The following is a 24,930-nucleotide window of genomic DNA, read 5'->3' as shown; positions in this document are numbered from 1 at the left end:
TGTCATTTTCCACTGCAGTCCAAACTCACAGAAAACACCCTACTGCTGTTGTGCCAAATGGATTCAAGGAAACAACAATTTACATTTATAAATTGCCTTTAATGTGGTAAAACATCCCATTTTATAGGAATGAGTATCAAAGGACTGTATTTTTAGTTACCTGCCTCATTGGGAGCAATAGTGGAGAGAGATCTGGAAGTAATGGGGATCCCTGCCCAGAAACCAAGCATGTTTGCCAGGCCAGCTTCTAGTTCGACAGGGGACCAGTTGATGAAGGTCACAAGGCCAGATAAGATAGGTGGGGGAGAAGTGACGGGTGATCTTGTAGGAAATGAGAATGACCAACCGAGGATGGAAGAAATTGTGGAATGGAAGGTCAGAGTCTTCCTGCTGAGGCGGGAGGAGGATTGGAGTTCTGAGGGGAGATTTATATGCTTTGTGAGGGAGAGATTGGAGACTGGAGGAGAAATCAGATGGCTGGAAGGACTGCTTGTGGTTGGGGGACTGAAGGCATGGGAAGTTGGGAGTAATTGACTTCCTGGGAAGGAGCAGGAGGACTGTCGCCAGGACAAATGGAGGCCTGTGGGGAGGTTGAAAGCAGGGTGCAACGGACTTGGTGGCCTTGAAAGGGGAACGGGGGGAACAGAAACACTGGATGGTGGGGAAGATCGGATGCCTGAGGTAAACTTGAGGGAGAGGAGAGGGCGGCAGGAGGGGACACCTCAGATGGGGTCGGGTCAGATTGTAGATCTAACTGGGGATGCACGTGTGTGATGATGTATTGATGGCCTGAAGCAAAGAATAGAACAGAGGTTTATAAGAAGGCTGGGATTAGGATGTCTGAGTGTGGGAACTTCCTCAGGCAGGCATTTAGGTCCAGGTGGTCAGTGTAAAGGCACACATCTTCTGAATCCAACAAGTCCTTGACTGGGTGTAGCTGCTGATGCCCCAACACTCGTAGCCTCATTGTCAGATTTAAAGTACAGCCAGCCAGCTCACCTTTTGGCCTCAATTTAAAGCCAGATGTCATTTGAAAAATGATTTTTAAGATTTTAACCCCTGACCTTACTGTTAGGAAACCAAAGGTAGTTTTAAGAGAGTTATATCTGTATGGGTAAACATTAGAAATAAGGTATAGTTTTAGGTGGGTTTAATTTAATGCTTCTGTGCCTGGGAGGACCTATAGTTAGATTTGTGCTGGACAAAAGTTGTTTGCATGTGTGTGTGTGGTGTGTGTGTATGGGTGGTGGGGGGTTCAATTCCAACTAAGATTCTAGTGTGATAGAGAGAGCTACGGTATGAAGAATAAATATAGTTGCTTAGTATGACGCTAGTGTACCTTCAAAAAATGTTTTTTTAAATGATGTTCTCTGCAGCTCTCACAGCCTCAGCTTATTTCATTGTTGCCGAGTTGTTTGTAGGAATCCTTTTATTGCTCTTTCAGTGGTTTACATGGGGTTTTGTTTATTTTTGCTCTAGGATCTTTTATGATTCTGGATTGTTAGGAGGAAGACTGATTGGCTGGTCATGTGTTACCTGACAGTTTTTTTTCCCTAGTGAAGTTAAGGTTTCATTTTCTGCTTGGCTGGAGTGTTTTTCTCACCCTAGTTTTGGAAATTCTGCTGAAAGCTGAATGCCTGGCTGAAATCAAGGCTTACTGCCTTCCTGCAGGAGAAAATCTGCTGTTGGTGGCTTGACCAGAGAGTCTCCCTGGTGTTCTGGGAAGCTGTTCTGGCTTCAAACTGTTCTGGGTATATCCAGAGGGCTGCTCGAATTTACAAGGCTGAGAAGTCAGGGTTTCAATTCTCCAACCAAAGGACTCAGTTCCAGTATCACCTGAGCATTAGTCTTTGCTGTGATAAATCTGTGGAAAGAGTTTTGTCTATGGGAAGTTTTGTTTGATTGGAACATTTTAGATATATTTGTTAAGGGCTATATATTATCATGGTTGTTTTGTTTTGTTTGTAATTGATAAAAGTTCTAACTAATTTTCTTTCTATACATGTTAACTATATTCTTAAATAAACTTTGTTTGATAAAAGCTTCCTGGTAGGTCAGTTGAATCATACCTGAAGTGAAATTCAAAGTGCAAAACTTATGATCCAGGCGGACTTCATAAAACACTTTGGAGTTTCTGACCTGAATTATAACACTTAACAACTAGGGGCTCTGGTAAGAAAAAAACACTTTTCTATGTTCTTTAGTTTTAGCTGAAAGTTAGAGCAGATGGTGACAGGCAGCTAGAGAGAAAACATCTCTCTCAGCTAGCTTTGTTAGAAAAAAAGTTATACATTGGAATAATATTTAAGAAAGCCAATGCCAGAAATCTAAAGGACAGCTACTTAAGGAAACTAGAGAAATGAAGAGGAGCTCCCTGAAGGTCTGAATGTGAAGGAACAAAGAGGAACTAGGAGCAGAACCAAGTACTGTTTATTTCAAGTCAGAGAGAACAGAGAAGGAATTGGTTGGTGAGAATGCTAGAGAAAGGTTTCTAAAATAATCCTAAAGTTTTGAGTGTCTTACTATTGTCTGGGGAACAAATCTTAAAGTAATTGGGAAGGAAGTATTGGTTAGATATTAGAATTTGTGTAAGAGTGGAAGACAGTCAAGGCAAAGAAATCCTAAAGGGGGTGGTATAAAATCCTGGAATTAACTCATTGTTAAAAGCGGACTAGAAGTTTTGCTTAAAAGTGTAATTTCTAAAATCTGGACTGGATTCCAGAATGCAAACCACTAAGTCTGGGTATTACTACGAGGGGAGATTTTAAATCATGTTTTAGGAGTGGAATTTGGAAACTCTTATGTGACATTCATTAGGAGAGGACTCTGAGAGAAATCCGCAAAGACTAACTTTGTGTGCTAAGGAGACCAATGTAGCTTCAAATCTACTGTATCATCCATGTTAATCTTAATATCTGTGTATTTAAGTTAAGGAGAGTGTAAAGGAGTATTGTGTTATAATCCAATTTTTCCATGCTTAATAAATGATTTTTCCTTATTATAAAATCTAATTAGCGGTCCTGGGACTATGTTTCTCCACGTTTGATAAAAAATTTTAAAGTTATGAGCAGGAATTCTACCACCTCGCCCGCCACGGAATCGGAGCGGGTGAGGGTCCGACAACGCAAATCTCATTTGACCTTGGGCAGGAATTTCCAGTCTCGTCTGAGTGAAGCCGTAAAATCCTGCCCATGGTCTTTTGAGCCAAGGTTCCATTTAGGCATGTTCTCACTTGGTTATAACATCAACTGGGATCATAACACTTACCTAAATCCACCCTTTTAGTAGGTTAAATTCCACCAAAGAACTGACAGTGAACAGATAAGAAGCTAAGACAGATAGATCAGAGATGTAGGTTTGAAGAAGATACTTTCAGGAGCAAATTCCTAAAGAAGCAAAAGGGGCAGAGCAGTTTAAGGAAAAAGATTCCAGAGCTTCAGACTTAGTTCAGTGCAGCCCTCTACTATTGGCTCCTGCTATTCATGATGAGATGTCAGTCTGTCAGCTGCCTGATATAGGAGTGAGATGCTGACTAGCTTACACGTTGACAACTACAAGCAACATTTGGATTTCTCTCAGTTGTAAATTCCAAGTCTCACTAGAGCATTTGACATAGTTCCAGGGCTGAATCAGAACTACCTAAAACATTCTAATGTAAATGCTTGCAACCTCGAATAAACTACCCCTAATTCTAGCTAGATCTAGTGATCCAAATGCATTCATGTGAGTACTCCTTTCTCACTCCAAATGGTCATCCTGCTTTATGTTCTGTAGAAGATTTGTTTTATTTCCAGGTCTGGCTCTCCATTCAGCTTACTTGCTATTTCTAATTAATATTGAAGTGTAGGTGCAATGTGCATCATTGAACTCCTACTTAAATAATTCTGCCATTTCATATAGGTGGGAGCTCGACTTCCCAGGTTCTTTCCAAATTCAATATGATGGTGGACTTAATAGATGGTAAACAGAGTGGTAAGTATTGCACTGTGTTTGTGCTCGTCAAAACAGGTTTAAAATTACCACCATGATGCAACACCATCAGCAGTCATCTAATATGCATATTAGATTACAAAATCCTGATGCAGAAAAAGCTCAAGTAAAAAGCTTTGAACTATAGAATGATTTATGTTTAAAGAAGCTTTAAGATTATTCATAAGCATCCAAATAAACTTCCGAAAACTAAAATAACAGGATACAGCAGCTGTAATGAATTGCACATGAATGATTGCTAGTCTCTGATTTACTGGATATGCCTGTGACATTACTAATAGAACAAGGTATGGTTTTGATTACATTTTAAGAGTTGAAAATACCTATTACTTTGGATTTATAAATTTGAAATATAAACATTAAATGTCTGATTTATTTTCTAGTTGTTACAATTCTATTTGTGCACTGTGAAATTAACTTTTTGCAATGATGGTATTTTATTTATCTTAAAAGGGGCAAATAGCTTTATCTCCCAGGGTAGTGGCCAAAATAAAAGTGTACATACAAAAAGAAGCAAACAATTACAGTTTTTAGGTTTTTTTCAGTCACAGCTTCAGCTGGTGGAAAGTTTATGTAAATAAGTTACAAATAACCTTGGGTAATTAATCGCAGCCCACAGAAAGCGTATTGAAAATCTGACCGAATGCTAAGCACTGTTTTTATACAACATTATAAATTTTAACTTTGAAGGTGAAGCACAGCTCGAATATTGGGCAGAATTCTCCCAAAAAATTCCAAGTGTTGAATTCACTGGTTTAATTCACGTCTGTTTTTTCAGCGGGAGTTCACACGAGACTCTCCCACATTCTTTGCAATGCAGAGGCCACCAGCGCGAATATAATTAAGTTTCAGGGGGTGGGGTCTATTCCCACTCAGAAGGCGGAAACTAGTGGGCCTCTGCACGTGTGCAGTGGCCCCGAACTGTCAGCCTCCCATTTGCTGGCCAATCAATCACTGGCCAGCCCGGGACAACCGCAGTGCTGCCCCCCCAATCCCCCCACGGCCCAATTGCGCCCCCCCTGACCATTCCTGGGCCCCCTCCCATCTGCCCCAACCTCCAGCTCCCACCCCCCCACCCCGCTCCCAGTGCCAATCCCCCCACCACCCCCCACAGTGCAGACACCCCTGCAGGCATAGAATAATTATGCAAGTAAATTTTACAATATTTTAAGCAGCAGCCACACATACTGACATTTATGACTAAATTAAATGCTGCTGCATGGTATAGGGAGTTGTTGGGGGTGCAGGCAGTGGCGGAGGCAGGAGTGGCATGGCCAAAGATCCCTGTGCCTGTTGTCTCTGGGGGCAGTCCCGAGACGAGTGTGCCTGGAGACCGCAGGTGAAACAGGCACCTGAGTGGCTGCCTCGGCCAGTCAATCGCCATCTCCCTTGCCCGCGTCCTCCACTTCCACCCCATCGTGGTTGCCCTCCCCAGACCCTAACTGGCCAGCATATAATACGTTACCTGTACCTTTACTTCCCGATTTGAGTTTCTGGTATTGGAGCTGGTGTTCACAGTGCCAGAGGGCATTAATAAGCTTGGGTAAGTTCTGTTTTCCCTCTCACTCAACACAGGTCAATGTAAACACTTTCTATAGATCAGGCTGCAATCCCTGTACAAGAGTGTTTACAAGTGCCAGCATTCCAGCATCTTGAGATACACCTGAACAATTCGTAAACACCAAGCGAAACCTCTCTACATAGTCTTGTACATCCTCATCAGGTTTCTGTACTATGCTACACATCCTATGCCAATCTACATTTAGAGCCCAGACTAAAACAAAATTCTTGTTTTTTTGTGCCAGCTGACGTAAAAAGGAAGTAAAGGGTTAAAAGAAACACACTGTTCTCTCTCTCTCTCTGACAGCGTGTGGTCATGCAATCTAGAGCATCACCTTCAACGGACCAGAGTATTGCAGGCAGAAATATGGTTTTTCTATCTATCTAAACCAAACCTAGGTAATTACTTAAAACAGGCTTCGAACCTCTGCGCAGTACCGTACTCAAAAAGGGGGACTCAAACCTCCCTTGTGTTGTATCCAGATGGGCTTCTAACCCAAAACTGTACCCATGGGGGAGGAATCAAAACCCCCCTCTAGAACAGGGCCTTTAACCCTAAAAAGAGGGATGCAAACCTCCTTTGTCTCCCTTGTCATGGCTTACCTTGGTAGTGTTTATGCAGGACAGTATGTGCGTTCCCCTGGCCAAATAGCTTGATATGCCAAAATTAGGCAGCCATGGTCTTCGAGCCGTTGGTCAGCAAGGCACCACGCTTTTCTCCCGTATAGACACTCCAGGGGTTTACCACCTTGGTGGAACCTCCAAGAACTGTCATTGACTTTGGGTACAGACAACACTTAACTGCAGTTGGCTTGGGTACAGACAACACTTAAACCCAGAGTACTCAATTTCCAAGCTTTAATAACCTGTGCACAAGTGAGAACACGATACAGTGCAAAGCATTGCCGGGTGTTCTGCTGATTCATACAGAAAATGCAATAGTTACAGTTAATTACAGCAGCTGGGAAATTAGCAACTTTTTAATCCTTCATTTGCATACCTCTCCACCAATCATAGCACAGCCTATTGCCCTTTCTTATCCAATAGAAAACAGTCTTCTGCCAATCCTTCATTAGCATAATATGTCCCAATATCTTGCTCCTTGGTATTTTGTTATGGAAATGTCTTATTTTCCATCCTCTGGTGAAGGCTGGGAACAGGATACTTACACAAGGTGAAGATTAGCTGTTTATCCTGAATACACAGGCACTGGCTTCACTGAAGGCCTCATATGCTGATAAGCATTTTCCATTACTTGACAGAGATTTTTGATAATTATGGAGCTTTTGTTTGTCACAATTATTTGTAACCTAACTTTCACACTCCTACCCAACTTTATATCATCTGCAAATTTGGAGATAATACACTCAGTTTCCTCTTCCAAATCATTACTATATGTGAACAATTGGGGTCCAAGCAAAGATCCCTGCGGTACACCACTAGTTATTGCCTGCCAATCGGAAAAAGACCCATTTAAGCCAACTCTTTGCTTCCAATCTGCTAACCAGCTTTCTATCTATCTCAAGACACTACCCAAAATCCGATGGGGTTAAATTTTGCATAGTAGTCTGCTACGTGAGACCTTGTCAAAAGCCTTCTGAAAGTCGAAATAAACCATGTTCACTTGGTCAACTCTACTTGTTACATCCTCAAAGAATTCCAATAGATTCATCAAGCATGATTTCCCCTTTGTAAATCCATGTTGACTTTGTCTGATTGTATCAATATTCTTCAAATGCTGAGCTATGAAATGCTTGATAAGACTCTAGCAACTTCCCCAGTACTGAGGCTCATTGGTCTATAATTCCCTGTTTCTCTCTACCTCCCTTTTTGAACACTGGGCTTACATTAGCTACCCTCCAATCTGTAGGAACTAGTCCAGAGTCCAAAGAATTTTAGAAACTGACCACTAATGGATCTGCTATTTCTAGGGTCACTTCCTTTAGTACTCTGGGATACAGATTATCAGGCCCTAAAGATTTATCCACCTTCAATCCCATCAATTTCCCCAAAGCCTCCCTATCGCCTTATGTCCGAAGAGATGGTGCCATCACTTCAGTGCACTGAGCCCAACACTGTGAGGTTGGCATCCACAGTGGAGACCTTGGAACAGGACTTTGCAGGCGATGCCTGCACCATCACTCAGTTCATGACCCCCATGTCTGAGGGGTTCAACTGCATGGTGCAGGCACTGGTGAGAATCCATGAATGTCAGCGCCAAAGGATGGTGGGGCTTCTGCACCATACTTCAGCTGCCTCTCTATCCCATGGAAGACCACCGAATTCATTGGGCTCCTGAAGGGATTAGGATCATCTGGTGCACAGCCCAGGGCCTTCCACCCAGGAGATCCTGGGGATGTCCAACCTATCGGAGTCCACCCCCCCCTTCCTGTGAGCAACACACCGCCAGCCCATACACCATGAGGGCAGCACTACAATACCTCAAAGTCCAGGGCCCCCAGAGGACACCCCCCAGGGCCATCTCAGGCAACAGGGCATGGAAGTCAGCAGGCCTCCTCAATCTTATTTGCAGATCCTGAGGAAGCATCTAGATGTAATGGGAGGATGAGTGTAATAACTCCACGGAGGCGAAAGTCCCATCATCAAGTTACTTTATTTACACCATACATCTGTACACAGCCAACTCTCCAGTTACTCCGTGCTGAATGCAACTGGGAGTTTGACCTTCTTTAAATAGGGAGCATGAGGCTCCCTGATTTAACCATCAATTAGGACTCATCAGGTATGTCTTTTCACACCAACCAAATAAAGGACTCATCAGGTATCTCTTTTAAGGTACCAACCAAGTAATCAAACTCAAATTAACTTAGGGACAAATTAAAAGGGGCAGCTCCCCAAAAGGAAAGGGGAACAGCCCGAACCAAAAACAAAGTCGAAAGGAAACTTAAAACATCAAACCAAAAGGTGATTATCAGGGTCGATAATACACCCCAGCCCCTGCGGTGCCCAGCGGTCGCGGAAGGCGTCAACCGCGCCCGTGGACACCGCATGCTCCCTCTCCAGGGACACCTGGCCGCGAATGTAGCCGCGGTAGAGGGGCAGACAGTCAGGATGGACAGCCCCGTCGATCGCCCGCTGCCTGGACCTATTGATGGCGCGTCTCGCCAGGCCCAGGAGCAGGTTCACGAGGAGGTCGGCATCCCGACCCGTTCCTCTCCGCACCAGGTGCCCGTAGGTCAGGAGCGTGGGACTGAAGTGCAAACAAAACATCAGTAAAAGGTGTTTGAGGAAACCAAAAAGGGTGTGCAGTCTAAAACACAGAACGTTGACATGGTCCACGGACTCCACAAGGCAACAGAAAAGGCAGTCTCGGGAGCCCGTGTACAGGAAAAAGCTACGGTTGTACGGCACTGCTGCATGCAGCACCCTACACCCCAGGTCCCCAAGATAATTGGGGGAGATCCCTCCGTAGAGGGATCTCCACTGGGGACCTCCGCCACCTGGCGGCAACAAGGCCCGCCAAGGTGTATCCGGGCGACAGGCGACGACGCGGTAATGAAAGGTGTGCAGCAGGAGCCCGTACAGGAAACGCCTCCGTGCGGTGGAAAAGGGCACGGAGGACATTTCCGCGAGGCGGCACATGCAGTGGGGCACCTGACTTGGGTGGGGGGGACGGGGGGGAGGTCTAGGCTTTGGGCCAATGTGAAATTCCGTCCGAGCAGGGGAACACTCGGGCGGGATCCCACCGCACGCCTGCGCCGCCTCCAGACCGTGTGCGCACTCGGGGCCGAGCACGACCAAAAGGACTCATCAGGTAGTTCATACTCCAGCAAGCTAACCTCATTAGCCTGGCTGAAGTCATCACAATGAGGAAGATTAAGAGTTGATAGGCACCTAGTTAGCACGGGGTGAAAGTAGCACTAGTGTATGTAATTATAAATAATAAATCACTCCGTTCACTCACAGAGCCTTCACTCTGTCATTTCATGCCGTGACGTCACGCCAGCTGAATATTCAGTGTGGGCTCAATATCCAGAGTGAGTGCTCGCTAATGAAATGCTGATGCATTCATATTAGGTTCGCACCCTTCCCCAGCGTTTTCCACACCATTCTGCTAGTGAAGTTAGGTCAAAATCAGAAAATGCAACCTCACCAGCAAGAATCGCGCTTTTTCAAACTCTCCACATTTTGAGCCCATGCCGCCATTCCCGCTGATGGCTCAAGATCCCGCCCTATGTTTTTCCCACCTGCTCTTTGGAACAGCATGTGCCACAGAGAAGGAAGCTAGTATTCATGCTCCTGCTACTGATGTTGCTCCTCTTCACGTGTTGATATAATGAACATTTAAGCAGCTCTCATTCTGCAGTGGAAGCGGATGACAGGTAAGATTATTTCAAGGTAGGTCATATGAATTCTAAAAAGTTGTTCCTGTTCAGTATATCTGGAAAATCACATTGTCAATGTACTGAGAGTAAAACCTTTTCCCACAGGCATGGCTGCCATTGTTCAGTTTCTCAATTTAAACACTTTCGAGCATGTCAATTTTGGTGCTCAATGACTTCCTGCTGTGCTTTCACTTTGTGCATCCCAGAGACATCCTCACAGCTCGGAAAATCTGTATTATCACTCAATTGGTATTTAACATGCTTAAATATCTGACCTGACACTTTTAAGGGGGATTGCTTGCCTCTTCTGAATGTGCCCTGTTAAATGCTGAAGAGAGCCAGGACATATAAAGTTCCTCACACACCACTATTTTTTTGGACTTTAGCCCCTGCATGCACCTGAGCCCAGCAACCCGAACTTGGCAGGCAGAATTTCCCCCATGTATCTGTTAAAACCAAGGATACTGCATGCTTTTGTTTTAAAAAAATGCCTTCTCAACTTGTCACGCCATTTTTAATAATTCTATGTTTAATTCCAACTGTTGCCAAGCTTCTGTGGTCACTAGTTGCCCTGGTAGTGCAAACCAGTGCATAGGTTGTGTTGCCATTTCCCTCTTTTGCCAGCTCGTGATTCCCAGGTGCGATAGTCAATATTTAGAAAGGGGACTCTACAACAATTATGGGGGAATATCACTTCTTAATGCAACAGGGAAGGCCTTTGCAAGGGTAAAAGTTAAAAGATTCCCTTTACTAGCAGACTGAGTATATCCAGAAGCACAGTGTAGTTTCTGTGCCAGCAGATTTACTGTGGACATGATCTTCAAGAGGATTTGAGTACAGGACTAAGATGTCTTTCTTTAATTGTATGGATTCCACCGCACTTGGAGTATTATTTACAGTTTTGGTCTTTTTACCCAAGGAAGGATATGCTTGCCATAGAGGCAGTGCAACAAAGGTTTACCAGACTGCTGGTGCTGGAAAAGCACAGCAGGTCTGGCATCATCTGTAAAGCGAGAAAGCAGAGTTAATGTTTTGAGTCTTTTGGCCATTCATCAGAACTGAAAGGTGACAGAATATGTTGGAGCTGTTCTCCATTTGTCAACTTTAGAGAACTGTAGGAAACAGAGTATGTACTCCTTTAACTTACTTGCATAAATCACACTAAGGCATTCAAAACTGTCAGCAGAAATAGTTTCAAATTGCTTATTAATCCCAATTGCTTCCCAGTTCATTGAGCCACCTTCATCCCCATCTCAGTTCAGATTCTGAGGTATATTTTCAACTTGATGCCTGAGCATAAAATTAATGTTGTAAATCAGTCAGCCATTGTGCAAACTATAATTTTCATTTCCATAGAGATCAATTGGTAATATTTGCATAGTTCCCAAAATAAAAAGGCAGTTATGATTTTTCAATTGGTTTGATTAAAACTCCTGAGTTACTGAAACTGTCATGAACTTATGTCAACATTAACAACAATCATGAAAGGAACTAGAAGCCTAGAGTTGAAGCTTAAATGGGAAATTAAACTTCCTAACACACTATAACATTCAGTTCCACAGAAAAAACACATTACAGCTTGTTCATTTAAAACTAAAAATAAATGCATTTTTATTTCAATGATGATTCAGATTCAAGTTTAGAATTCCTGAGTACCAAATCACATCCGATGTATTCCCAATATGCATAAACATCTTCCAAGTACAATGTTTAACTGAGCAAGAAAGCTTGTTCCAAGCACAAACTGTTTTCCAACTATCCATCTAAAAAAGAAATTGCATAATTAAATGGTTCTTGAAATAAAGCCCAAGATGTCTTAACTTAATGGATTGTTAAAAGATCTGGGCCGGACTCTCCCAAAACATTCTAAGTGCCGAATTTGCATAACAACTGGAGTAACTCCCACTGGTTTTTTAGCGGGATTTTAAAAATGAATCTCCCATACTCTGAGCATTGCAGAGTGCCTTAGAGAGATTCACACTGAAAATCTGTGGGCAGGGCCTATCCCCACTGGAGAAGCCGGCAGCATAGTGCTGAGCAGGTCACTTCGTATGCGCTGATCTGTCAGAGCGGAGATCAGCGCATGCACAGTAGCCCTGCACTGCTGGCCTCCTGATCACTGGCCAGTCCTGCAATCCCCCATCGCTGGCCTCCCGGAAGTCTCCGAGCCAGCCCATATGTCCTCCACACCCCCGGTAGTCCCAATCTCCCTGACACACCACCCCCAAGGCAGTCCGTCCCCACTTTGAAAATCCTGACACCCCCCACAAGTCCCCACCTCAATAGCCAGCCCCGATCACCTCCTTCCCTCCCTCTGCCACTGATCCCAACTGCAGAGTGGCTGCGGGACATTCCCCACTGATCTCCCTCCATAGGCCCCACCCCTTCTGGCTCCACCCTCTTGGCACTGCCTGATGCCTGGTGGGCAGTGCCAAGGTGCCCCTTGGGCACTTTCAGGGTGCCAGGCTTTGGGGGGTGGGGGGGGGGGGGGGGGGGGGGGGGGCTAGCGAGCCCAGAGACTACAATTCACAATTTCCAGAGCAGAGCTGACGATGGCACAAATCCTGTCCCTGGAGACACACAGAGGCCATGACGCCCAGTGGGGAGCGCGCTAAATGGCCTCTGCTGATGTCTTCCAGCCTGCTGTGTTGTTCGAGCAGCGCAGAGGGCCATGAGAATCGACCCCCCCCCCCCCCCCCCCCCCCGTTTATTCTCATCTCAATTTCTAAGACATTTATAGAGGTTACATTAAAATGTCCTGTTGAGCATAATTTCAGAATTTGCTATACATGACATTTATATGGCACATAGGACACATCAAAAATATAATATCAGCAATTTAATTTCAACCAGGCAATTTAATTAAATGCAAGCCTGATTGAGGGGTGATGACACTATGCCCTTAAATGAAGCCTCCCTGTCTGTCTACTATACCTTCCACTAACTACGCCACCCACACTTTCTTCCAGTTGGCTGAAATTACACTCTCTTGATTCCATTCTTACCTATCTAATCATTGCCAGAGAATCATCTGCAATAGCTTATTTTTCTGTTCTTGCACTGTTATCTTCAGTGTCCCCCAAAGATCTATCCTTGGCCCCATCACATTTCTCATCCTCATGTTGCTTCTCATGATACTATCCAAAAACACATCAGTTTTCAACATGTACATTGACAATACTCAGTTCTACCTCACCACCACCTCTCTTAACAATAATACCACTCTCCCCACTCCCACTGTCTTAAAATTGTCAGACAGTTTGTCTAACATCCAGTACTGGATGAGCAGACATTACCTCCAAGGCAGCAGAGTACTGTGCACCAGCCTGCAAAGGTCATCACACACACATCTTGTTGACAATCTACTGCACGCACAGCATAACTGGAACTCTCCACTCAACATCCCTCCCCTGACTTCCTTTCCATGCAAATATCAATCCTCCATACATCCACCATCTGACAAAAACTACAAGCTGTTTGAAACCACTCAATGATGACACGCTCAACCCACCTACTTTCTGCCTTCCATCTCGGCACTCCATATGGAGCACCCTTCCTGAGCAAGATCTCCCACCAAACATCATTTGGATCAAGTAAGTCACGAACAAGTTCCTTATGACAAACCTCATCCACCAAATGGCAAGCTTTGAACTGCCATAGCAACAGTGGTCCTTGCTAAAAGCAAAATACTGTGGATGCTGGAATCTGAAACAAAAACAGAAAATGCTGAACAATCTCAACAGATCTGGCAGCATCTCTGGAGGGAGAATACAGCCAATGTTTTGAATCAGGGTGACCCTTTGACACAGCTCGCTTGCTAAATAGGTTCAGAAGAGACCAGGGCCGCTTTGCAGCCAACCTCCATCATTGGGGCCTCTGTACAACCCCTTGTGCACTTGTGGAGGGACACAGACAATGCTGCACATTACCATGGAATGTCCTCTCTACAGACTAAGTGGCCAACTGCTCACCTTAAATTCAACAAATAAGGAGGCTATTGCTTGCCTTCAGGGATTTGCATTGCTACATAATAATAAACCACCAACTAAATGTTGGGGAGACAATGAACATTGTTTCTGGTCTCAGTCAAACTCTGCTCCCTAGCTACCAACTCCATTCCTGTCTTTCACAATTGTCTGAGGCTGAACAAGTTCATTTGCAACCCTGGTGTCATATTTGATCCAAAGATGAGCATCTGATCATATATCTATGCCAGAACAAAGAATGTCTATTTTCACCTCTAGTATATCACCCCACTCTGCCTGTGCCTCAGCTCATCTGCTGTTGAAACCTCCACCATGATTCTATTGCCTCCAGATCCAGTTATTCCAACACACACCTGAGTTGCCTCCCATGTTCTAGACCTGCCAAGTTGAGTAAATTGAAAAACTTTGCAGTCCCTTTCCTAACTCTCACAAAGTTATGTACATCTATTGGCCTTGCACTTGCTTACCTACATTGGTTTCCTGTTACAAATTCCTCAATTTTAAAATGCTCATCCTTATTTTCAAATCCCTCCATGGCCTCACTCCTGTTTTTCAATGAAATCTCCACCAGTCCCACTGCTCCAACATGTTTAGATTCCTTTAAATCTGCCTCCTTAAGCATTCCTGATTTTAATTGCTCCACATTGGGGGCTGTGCCTACGCCTTAAGCTCTGAAATCCCTTTCCTAACCTCTCAGCTACTCTACTTCACTTTAGCAATCTGTGAAACCTACCTCTTGACCAAGCTTTTGGTCATCTGTCCTATTATCTCCTAAAGTGGCTTAGTGTCAAATTTTGTCTTAAAATGCTATCATGAGACACCTTCGGGCATCTTATTACGTTAAAAGTACAATGTCACCACAAGCCATTTTTTAAAAAAAATGTTCATGGCTTGTAGGCATTATTGCCTAGGTCAGCAGTTATTGCCTTTTCCTAATTTCCCTTGAGAAAGTGGTAGCAAGCCACCTTCTTGAACCACTGCAGTCTATGCAGTGCTGTTACGCCAGTGGTGCTGTTACGCCAACAGTGCTGTCAGAAAGAGAGTTCCAGGATGTTGTAATTGTTGCTTTTGCTTTAGGTATCCATGCATAGTTAGCAGTAAAGTAAACCTGACCCAGGACTTCCTTAGTGAGTTGTAGAGACCAGGATGATTTCAGGTTTTATTGTTAACCAGTATTAAGTTACGTGAACTTATCCATGATAAATTTGGCATCAGCGTTCTCGTGTTAGAAGGGGATAAGATAATCAATTTTTCCCATCTTTATCTATAATCCAAGGACACTTGCTGAAAAATGCATATATGTTAAGTTGTGCGATTACAATATGTGAATCAATTAATTTTTTTCTCATGAAAAAAATTACTACTTCTGTCTGAAGAATGGCCATTTCAGATGCAGCTGATTCTCTCTTGGAAGCGTATATAAAGAGTAAAAAGTCACATGGCCTTTCGTGGCTTCAGGATATCATAAACCATTTTATAGACACTTACTTGTAATCTAGGGAAATGTGTCAGCCAATTTGCATGCAGTGAATGTCACAAAAATAATAACAAAGTAATAATCAGATCATCTGCTTTAATTACATTAATTGAAGGATAGGTGGCAGCCAAGACACGAGCAGAATAGGAGAAAAAACAGATTTCTGCTTAGACTTCGGAAATCATGAGGTGTACCCACATTAAGGGGCAAGCTCTCGGAGGATCAGGTGACCTGTTCTGCCAATCGGACCAGAGTATCCAAAAAATGGTAAAGTGTCTGGTCCTTACAGAAAACTGGCATGTTTCTCCCCAGAAACACCGCCAGGTTTTCACACCAGATCTTCTGATACTTTATCAAAAAAAGCAATGTGGGGTATCTTGCAGGGCGGGACCTGATAAAGCCAGCAAAGCCAGCTCTAAAAAGATTGGCCTTTTTTAAAGGGTGCCCCTATCTCAAAGTAAAGAGATAGGCCCCTATTTCCCTTCCACTACAGACACCTGGACCCCACCCCCATCCATCCTCGCCAGCATCATCACCCCTCCCCACATAATGGGACCCCACTATCGGGTTCCCTGGAGGCTCCATCTTTTGGCAGCACCAACCTGGCAGTTTTTGGGTGCAATTCTCTAAAGATACCTAGTCAATGTGAATGGAATGGGTAAGTGTCAAATAATATTCAGACAGGCCTATGTCAGATAATCTGGCAAGCATTACGTAGATTTTCCAGCACTAAGGATTCATGTTATAACTCCTACAAACCTTGATGGCTTACCTGGTTTTGGAGGACATTTTGTACATTTATGGTATCCCCATGATATTCCTACGCTCCCACAACAATCATCCTGTTTTGTGAGACCTGGAAGTGGTTTGCCACACTAAAATACAAAGACAAAAATATTTTTAATATTTTTCGCCACATTTCCCTTATGCCTTTATTTCTTTTTCTTTTTTTCAATTGTCAATGGCTCTGTTTTGGTCGCATTCAATGACCACTCATCAGATTGGCAAAACTTGTGCTCAACAGGTCCATGTAAATGTAGAAAATGCCTTTTACATTTTAGGGCTGCCACAGACACCTTGTATTTGGTGGTGTCAGTGTCAGTTAAATGCACAGGTGCATTGCATGACCCTTACCCTCTTTAATATGTACTCATAGTGTGATTGCTTATTCTAGAAATTTAACAAAGCTATTTTCATTTGACAGGAACAAGATATGTGCACTCATTTTTTTTCATAAATAAACTGAAAAAGCACCTGGTAAGATGAGGCCAGATAACAATTGATTAAACTGCTCAATTTTGCAGCAAATGAATATTGAACAACCATTATGATTAGATTTACTTAATTCGATCATTATAACTTGTTTTCACATGACAATTACAAATAACGAAGATGCCCTCCTTCCCTACATCAGTGGGCCACCTCGCTCCTGCATGCTCCTTCTAAGCCTTATGAAAACTTGCTCCCACAGCCTACTGCTGAAAACCTGAATAGCGGTCCATTTTCTTGTAAATTTCTGTTCACCACATCAAGAGAGACACAACCCACACAGCCTCTAGCAGCAAGAATCAAGCAGCTCCAAAATATAATGGTTTGGGGGCATTATCAACTAATGACTCCAGTTAATGAATTGTTTAATTTTTCTTACAGTCTGGAAAAAGTCATATCTTAACCACTTTTCAGATTGGTGCTTTTTAAAAAATATACTTTGTTTTAACAAACACAGTTTGTAAAAGTAGCTTTTCTTTCCACGTCCTTTCTGCAGAAAAAGAGAAAATAGTTCTGAAAAGTGCCAATGTTGAACAATTCACAAGGTGCAGCATTAATGAAGAATAAATCCCAGAGATTCAGTAATATGTACTTCACAAAACAGGAGAATAGGAATACGCCATTCTGATTATGGAGTCTGTTCTTTGCGATCGATTAGATCATTGCTGATTTACACCTTACCTTAATTACTGCCTTTGTTCCATTTCCCTTGATATCCTTACCCAATAAAAATCTAGCAATATCAGCTTTGAAAGAACAAAGAACAGTACAGCACAGGAAACAGGCCCTTCGGCCCTCCAAGCCTGTGCCGCTCCTTGGTCCAACTAGACCAATCGTTTGTATCCCTCCATTCCCAGGCTGCTCATGTGACTATCCAGGTAAGTCTTAAACGATGTCAGCGTGCCTGCCTCCACCACCCTACTTGGCAGCGCATTCCAGACCCCCACCACCCTCTGTGTAAAAAACATCCCTCTAATATCTGAGTTATACTTCGCCCCTCTCACCTTCAGCCCGTGACCCCTCGTGAACGTCACTTTTGATCTGGGAAAAAGCTTCCCACCGTTCACCCTATCTATCCCCTTCATAATCTTGTACACCTCTATTAGATCTTCCCTCATTCTCCGTCTTTCCAAGGAGAACAACACCAGTCTACCCAATCTCTCCTCATAGCTAAGACCCTCCATACCAGGCAACATCCTGGTAAACCTTCTCTGCACTCTCTCTAACGCCTCCACGTCCTTCTGGTAGTGCGGCGACCAGAACTCGACGCAGTACTCCAAATGTGGCCTAACCAGCGTTCTGTACAACTGCATCATCAGACTCCAGCTTTTATACTCTATACCCCGTCCTATAAAGGCAAGCATACCATATGCCTTCTTCACCACCTTCTCCACCTGTGTTGCCACCTTCAAGGATTTGTGGACTTGCACACCTAGGTCCCTCTGTGTTTCTATACTCCTGATGACTCTGCCATTTATTGTATAACTCCTCCCTACATTATTTCTTCCAAAATGCATCACTTCGCATTTATCCGGATTAAACTCCATCTGCCACCTCTCCGCCCAATTTTCCAGCCTATCTATATCCTGCTGTATTTAAAATTTAAAATGATCCAGCATCTACAGTTTTTTGGAAGAGTTTTGTATGAAAAAGTGTTTCCTGATATCACTCTCAATGACGTAACTTAACTAATATGAATTCCCTACCAGAGCAAACATAGAAACATGGAAAATAGGTGCAGGAGTAGGTCATTTGGCCCTTTGAGCCTGCACCACCATTCAATATGATTATGGCTGATCATGTACTTTCAGTATCCCACTCCCATTTTCTCTCCATACCCCTCGATTCCTTTAGCCACAAAAGCCACATTCTCTCGAACATATTTAACGAACTGGCCAAACAGCTTTCTGTGATAGAGAAATCCACAGGTTCACAACTCTCTGAGTGAAGAAGTTCTTTCTCATCTCAGTCCCGAATGGCTTACTGCTTATTCTTAGACTGAGAATCCAAGTTTTGCATTCCCCAACATTGGGAACATTCTTCGTGCATCTAACCTGTCCAGCCCCATCAGGATTTTATATGTTTCTATGAAATCGCCTCTCATTCTTCTAAATTCCAGTGAGTACAAGTCTCACTTCATATGTCAGTCCTACCATTCTGGAATCAGTCTGGTGAACCTCCGCTGAACTCTGTCAATAGCAAGGATGTCCCCTCAGACCAGGAGACCAAAACTGCACACATGACTCAAGGTGTGGCCTCACCAAGGCCCTGTATAACTGCAGCAAGACATTCTTACTCCTATACTCAGATCCTCTTGCTATGAAGTCAGCATTCCATTAGCTTTCCTCACCGTCTGCTGTACCTGCATGCCAACCTTCAGCGACTGTTCCACCATGACACTCGGGTTACTTTGCATTTCCCTTTTCCTAAACTGCCACCATTCAGATAATCTTTCTTCCTGTTTTTACCACCAAAGTGGATAACCTGACATTTATCCACATTATGTTGCATTTGCTAAGTATTTGCCCACTCAGCCAGCCTGTCCAAGTCACCCTGGGGCCTCTTAGCATCCTCCTCACATCACACACTGCCATCCAGCTTAGTGTCGGCTGCAAATGTGGAGATCCTGCATTCAATGCTTTAGTCCAAATCATTAATGTATATTGTGAATAGCTGGCGTCCCAGCACTGAACCCTCTGGTACCCCACTAGTTACTGCCTGCAACTCTGAAAAGAACCCGTTTATTCCCACTCTCTGCTTCCTGTTTGCCAACCAGTTCTCTATCCACGTCATTACATTACCCCCAATACTATGAGCTTTAATTTTGCTGTCTAATCTCTTGTGTGGGACCTTGTCAAAAGCCTTGTCAAAAAGTCCAGATACACAACATCCACTGGTTCACCCTTGTCCACTCTACTGGTCACATCCTCAAAAAATTCCAAAAGATTTGTCAAGCACGATTCCCCTTTCGTGAACCCATGCCGACTTGGACAGATCCTGTCACTGCTTTCCAAATGCTTACTTCCTTAATAATTGACTCCAGCATTTTCCCTACCACCAATGTCAGGCTAACCGGTCTATAATTCGCTGTTTTCTCTCTCACTCCTTTTTTAAAAAGTGGGGTTACATTAGCTATCTTCCAATCCATTGAACCACTTCTAGAATCTATAGAATGCTGGAAAATGATTACCAATGTGTCTACTATTTCTAGGGCCACTTCCTTAAGTACTCTGGGATGTAGAGCATCAGGCCCTGGGGACTTATTGGGTTTTAATCCCAGCAATTTCCTCAGTACAATTTCCTGACTAATAAGAATTTCCTTCTGTTCCTCCTTCATGCTGGATCCTCTGTCCACTTTTATTTCTGGAAGGTTATTTTTGTCATCCTTAGTGAAGACAGATCCAAAATATTTGTTCAATGGTTTGCCATCTCTTTGTTGCCCATTATGAATTCACCTGATTCTAACTGTAAGGGACCTGCATTTGTCTTTACCAGTCTTTTTCCCTTCACATATCTATAGAAGATTTTGCAGTCAGTCTTTATATTTTCTGCAAGCTTACTCTCTTATTCTATTTTCCCCTTCAGAATTAAACCCTTTGTCCTCCTCTGCTGGGTTTTAAATTTCTCCCAATCCTCAGGTTTGCTGCTTTTTCTGGCCAATTTATACGCCTTCTCTTTGGCTTTAACACTATCCCTGATTTCCCTTGTTCGCTATGGTTGATCCACCTTCCCCGTTTTACTGTTACACAGACAGGGATGTACAGTTGTTGAAGTTCATCCATGTGTTCTTTGAATGTCTGCCATTGGCTATGCACTGTCAACCTATTAAGTATCCTTTGCCAGCTTATCCTAGCTAATGCACGTCTCATGCCTCCAAAGTTACCTTCCTTAAGTTCAGGACCCCAGTCTCAGACTTAACTGTGTCACTCTTCATCTTAATGAAGAACTCTACCATATTTATAGTCATTCTTCCCCAAAGGATCTCACACCACAAAGTTACTCATTAATCCTCTCTCATTACACAATACGCAGTCTAGGGTGGCCTGCTGTCTAGCTGATACCTCGACATATTGGTTGAGAAAATCATCTCTTATCCATTCCAGGAAATCCTCCTCCATTGCATTGCTACCAGTTTTGTGAGCCCAATCAACATGCAGATTGAAGTCACCTATAATAACTGCTGTACCCTCTCTAATGCATGCATCTCTAGTTTCCTGCTTGATGCCATCCCCAACCTCACTACTACTGTTTGCTGGTCTGTACACAACTTCCACTCATGCTTTTTGTCCTTTGATGTTCTGCAGCTCCACCCATACAGATTCTACATTGTCGAGGCTAATGTCCTTCCTTACTTTTGTGTTAATCCCCTCTTTAATCAGCAATGCTACCCCACTTCCCTTTTCTTTTCGTCTATCTTCCTGAATATTGAATACTCCTGGATGTTGAGTTCCCATCCTTGGTCACCCTGGAGTCAAGTCTTCGTGATCCCAATTATATCATATTTGTTAATGGTTGTGCAGCTAATTCATCCACCTTATTACAAATGCTCCTCACAGAGCCTTCAGATTTGTTTTTTTTGGCATTTATTGCTCTCTTACAATTATGATGTCATGTTTTTGATTTTTGTCTTTGGTTTCGCTGCTTTCCACTTTTCTCCTTACTGTCTTTTGTTTCTATCCCCACTTTACTTCCTCTGACTTCCTGCATCGGTTCCCATCCCCCTGCCATATTAGTTTAAATGATGTGGAGATGCCAGCATTGGACTGGGGTAGGCGCAGTAAGAAGTCTCACAACATCAGGTTAAAGTTTAACATGAGGAATGGTGAGTCACCTGATGAAGGAGCAGCGCTCCAAAAGCTCGTGTTACCAAATAAACCTGTTGGACTTTAACCTGGTGTTGTGATATTAGTTTAAACCCTCCCCAACAGCACTAGAAAACACTTCCCCTAGGACATTGGTTCCAGTCCTGCCCAGGTGCAGACTGTCAGATTTGTACTGGTCCCACCTCCCCAAGAACCAGTTCCAATGTCCCAGGAATTTGAATCCCTTCCTCTTGCACCATCCCTTAAGCCACATGTTCCTCTTAGCTATCCTGGCATTCTTACTCTGACTAGCACGTGCCACTGTAAGCAATCCTGAAATTACTACCTTTGCGGTTCTACTTTTTAGTTTAACTCCTAACTCCCTAAACTCAGCTTGTAGGACCTCATTCCATTTTTTACTTATATTGTTGGTGCCTATATGCACCACACAGGTGGCTGTTCACCCTCCCCCTCCAGAAGGTCCTGCAGGCGCTCTGAGACATCCTTGACCCTTGCACCAGGAGATAGTTCCTTTGGGCAGGATTTTCCAGCCATTCCTATCAGTAGGATCATCCGGTCCTGTTGACACCATGTGTTCCCTTGCAGCAAAGAGTGCATGATGTGGAGATGCCAGCATTGGACTGGGGTGAACACAGTAAGAGTTTTAACAACACCAGGTTAAAGTCCAACAGGTTTATTTGGTAGCAAAAGCCACACAAGCTTTTGGAACTCCAAGCCCCTTCTTCAGGTGAGTGGGAATTCTGTTCACAAACAGGGCATATAAAGACACAAACTCAATTTACAGAATAATGGTTGGAATGCGAATACTTACAGCTAATCAAGTCTTAAAGGTACAAACAATGTGAGTGGAGAGAGCATTAAGACAGGTTAAAGAGATGTGTATTGTCTCCAGACAGGACAGCCAGTAAGACTCTGCAAGTCCAGGCAAGCTGTGGGGATTACAGATAGTGTGACATGAACCCAATATCCCGGTTGAGGCCGTCCTCATGTGTGCGGAACTTGGCTATCAGTTTCTGCTCAGCGACTCTGTGCCGTCGTGTGTCGTGAAGGCCGCCTTGGAGAACACTTACCCGAATATCAGAGGCCGAATGCCCGTGACCGCTGAAGTGCTCCTAAACAGGAAGAGAACAGTCTTGCCTAGTGATTGTCGAGCGGTGTTCATTCATCCGTTGTCGCAGCGTATACATAGTTTCCCCAATGTACAATGCCTCGGGACATCCTTTCTTGCAGCGTATCAGGTAGACAACGTTGGCTGAGTTGCAAAAGTATGTACTGTGTACCTGGGTGGATGGTGTTCTCACGTGAGATGATGGCATCTGTGTCGATGATCTGGCACGTCTTGCAGAGGCTGCTGTGGCAGGGTTGTGTGGTGTCATGGTCACTGTTCTCCTGAAGGCTGGGTAGTTTGCTGCGGACAATGGTCTGTTTGAGATTGTGTGGTTGTTTGAAGGCAAGAAATGGGGGTGTGGGGATGGCCTTGGCGAGATGTTCGTCTTCATCAATGACATGTTGAAGGCTCCGGAGGAGATGCCGTAGCTTCTCCGCTCCGGGGAAGTACTGGACGACGAAGGGTACTCTGTCCACCGTGTCCCATGTTTGTCTTCTGAGGAGGTCGGTGCAGTTTTTCGCTGTGCCCCGTCGGAACTGTCGATCGATGAGTCGAGCGCCATATCCTGTTCTTATGAGGGCATCTTTCAGTGTCTGGAGGTGTCTGTTGCGATCCTCCTCATCCGAGCAGATCCTGTGTATATGGAGGGCTTGTCCGAAGGGGATGGCTTCTTTAACGTGTTTAGGGTGGAAGCTGGAGAAGTGGAGCATCGTGAGGTTATCCGTGGGCTTGCAGTACAGTGAGGTGCTGAGGTGACCGTCCTTAATGGAGATGCGTGTGTCCAAGAATGCAACCGATTCCGGAGAGTAGTCCATGGTGAGTCTGATGGTGGGATGGAACTTGTTGATGCCATCATATAGTTGTTTCAGTGATTGTTCACCATGAGTCCAAAGGAAGAAAATGTCATTGATGTATCGAGTGTATAGCATCGGTTGAAGGTCCTGTGCAAACAAGGGGAGCCCCGTTGACAGCGGTGGGACTGGAGGATCCCATTGTGGGACACCTCCACCACTGCAAAACAGGCAGAGGGGGCATAAAATCCTGCTGAATTAAATTATTTATCCAATTAAATTATTTTGTCATTTTAAAGACATAGAACATAGAACAGTACAGCACAGAACAGGCCCTTCGGCCCACGATGTTGTGCCGAGCTTTATCTGAAACCAAGATCAAGCTATCCCACTCCCGATCATCCTGGTGTGCTCCATGTGCCTATCCAATAACCGCTTAAATGTTCCTAAAGTGTCTGACTCCACTATCACTGCAGGCAGTCCATTCCACACCCCAACCACTCTCAGCATAAAGAACCTACCTCTGATATCCTTCTTGTATCTCCCACCACGAACCCTATAGTTATGCCCCCTTGTAATAGCTCCATCCACCCGAGGAAATAGTCTTTGAACGTTCACTCTATCTACCCCCTTCATCATTTTATAAACCTCTATTAAGTCTCCCCTCAGCCTCCTCCGCTCCAGAGAGAACAGCCCTAGCTCCCTCAACTTTTCCTCATAAGACCTACCCTCCAAACCAGGCAGCATCCTGGTAAATCTCCTCTGCACTCTTTCCAGCGCTTCCACATCCTTCTTATAGTGAGATGACCAGAACTGCACACAATTGACCACATCAATTAGAGTATTTCTTAATCTTCTAAGACATGGCGGGAGAGATGATTCTCCCATCCTGCTGTGTTAAAAAATTAGCGCAGTGGGCCAGGACATTCTCGTGTTGGCTGATTCATGAGATTCGCACAGGTACTTCCACCCGATAGCATCTCCCAGCACCGGATTTCTGGCAGCGTCATTTTAATATAATTTAAATATAATTAGCAGGACCAGGACTGAAGTCTCCGGGCCTGCTAGCATCTCCCCTCCGCCAGAGTGGTTCACTCCAGCAGGCATTACAGTAGCTCGCTGCTAATGGAGAACTAGTGGCCTGACCACGCTGGAGTGAAGGGGACAATTGGGGACCCACAGAAAGTCAGGCGGTGGGGGGGGGGGGGGGGGGGGGGGAGGCTGGTGCTCCCTGGGCATTGGCACCTTGGCAGTGCCAGCCTGTGCCCCCTGGACCTGCCTAAGGGGCAAAGTGCCAATGCCCAGGGAGCATCTTGGCACTGCCCACCAGGCATCAGGCAGTGCCAAGGGGGCGGAACCTAGGGGGCGGGGCCTGGTGGGCTAATCGGGGGAGTGAGGGCTCCCGCTGCCACTCTGCAGACAGGATTGATGGGGGAAGGAGGGAGGTCAATGATCAGGGCAGGCTGGGGGTGGGGGTCGGCACTGTCGGGGAGGGGGGAATGCTGGAGATCGGGATGGGCCAGGAGGGAGATGTTCGAGGCTGGCCTGGGAATGGTCGGGGACCAACGATCAGGCTGTCG

General features: G+C 44.5%; 1 protein-coding gene across 2 annotated transcripts in view; it reads right to left on the bottom strand.

Moving 5' to 3' along the window:
- LOC144507289 (latent-transforming growth factor beta-binding protein 2-like) overlaps positions 1–24,930 on the bottom strand; it is a 447,226-nt gene that overhangs the window by 249,869 nt on the left and 172,427 nt on the right. For both annotated transcript variants that reach the window (XM_078234343.1, XM_078234344.1), the window contains exon 8: positions 16,132–16,234. In XM_078234343.1, coding sequence (XP_078090469.1) covers positions 16,132–16,234 — 103 coding nt within the window. The remainder of the gene's footprint in view (positions 1–16,131; positions 16,235–24,930) is intronic.

The sequence above is a fragment of the Mustelus asterias genome, chromosome 18 (genome assembly GCF_964213995.1).
Source record: "Mustelus asterias chromosome 18, sMusAst1.hap1.1, whole genome shotgun sequence".
In the NCBI taxonomy this organism is placed as follows: Eukaryota; Metazoa; Chordata; class Chondrichthyes; order Carcharhiniformes; family Triakidae; genus Mustelus; species Mustelus asterias.
This window is presented reverse-complemented; position numbering and strand designations above follow the sequence as displayed.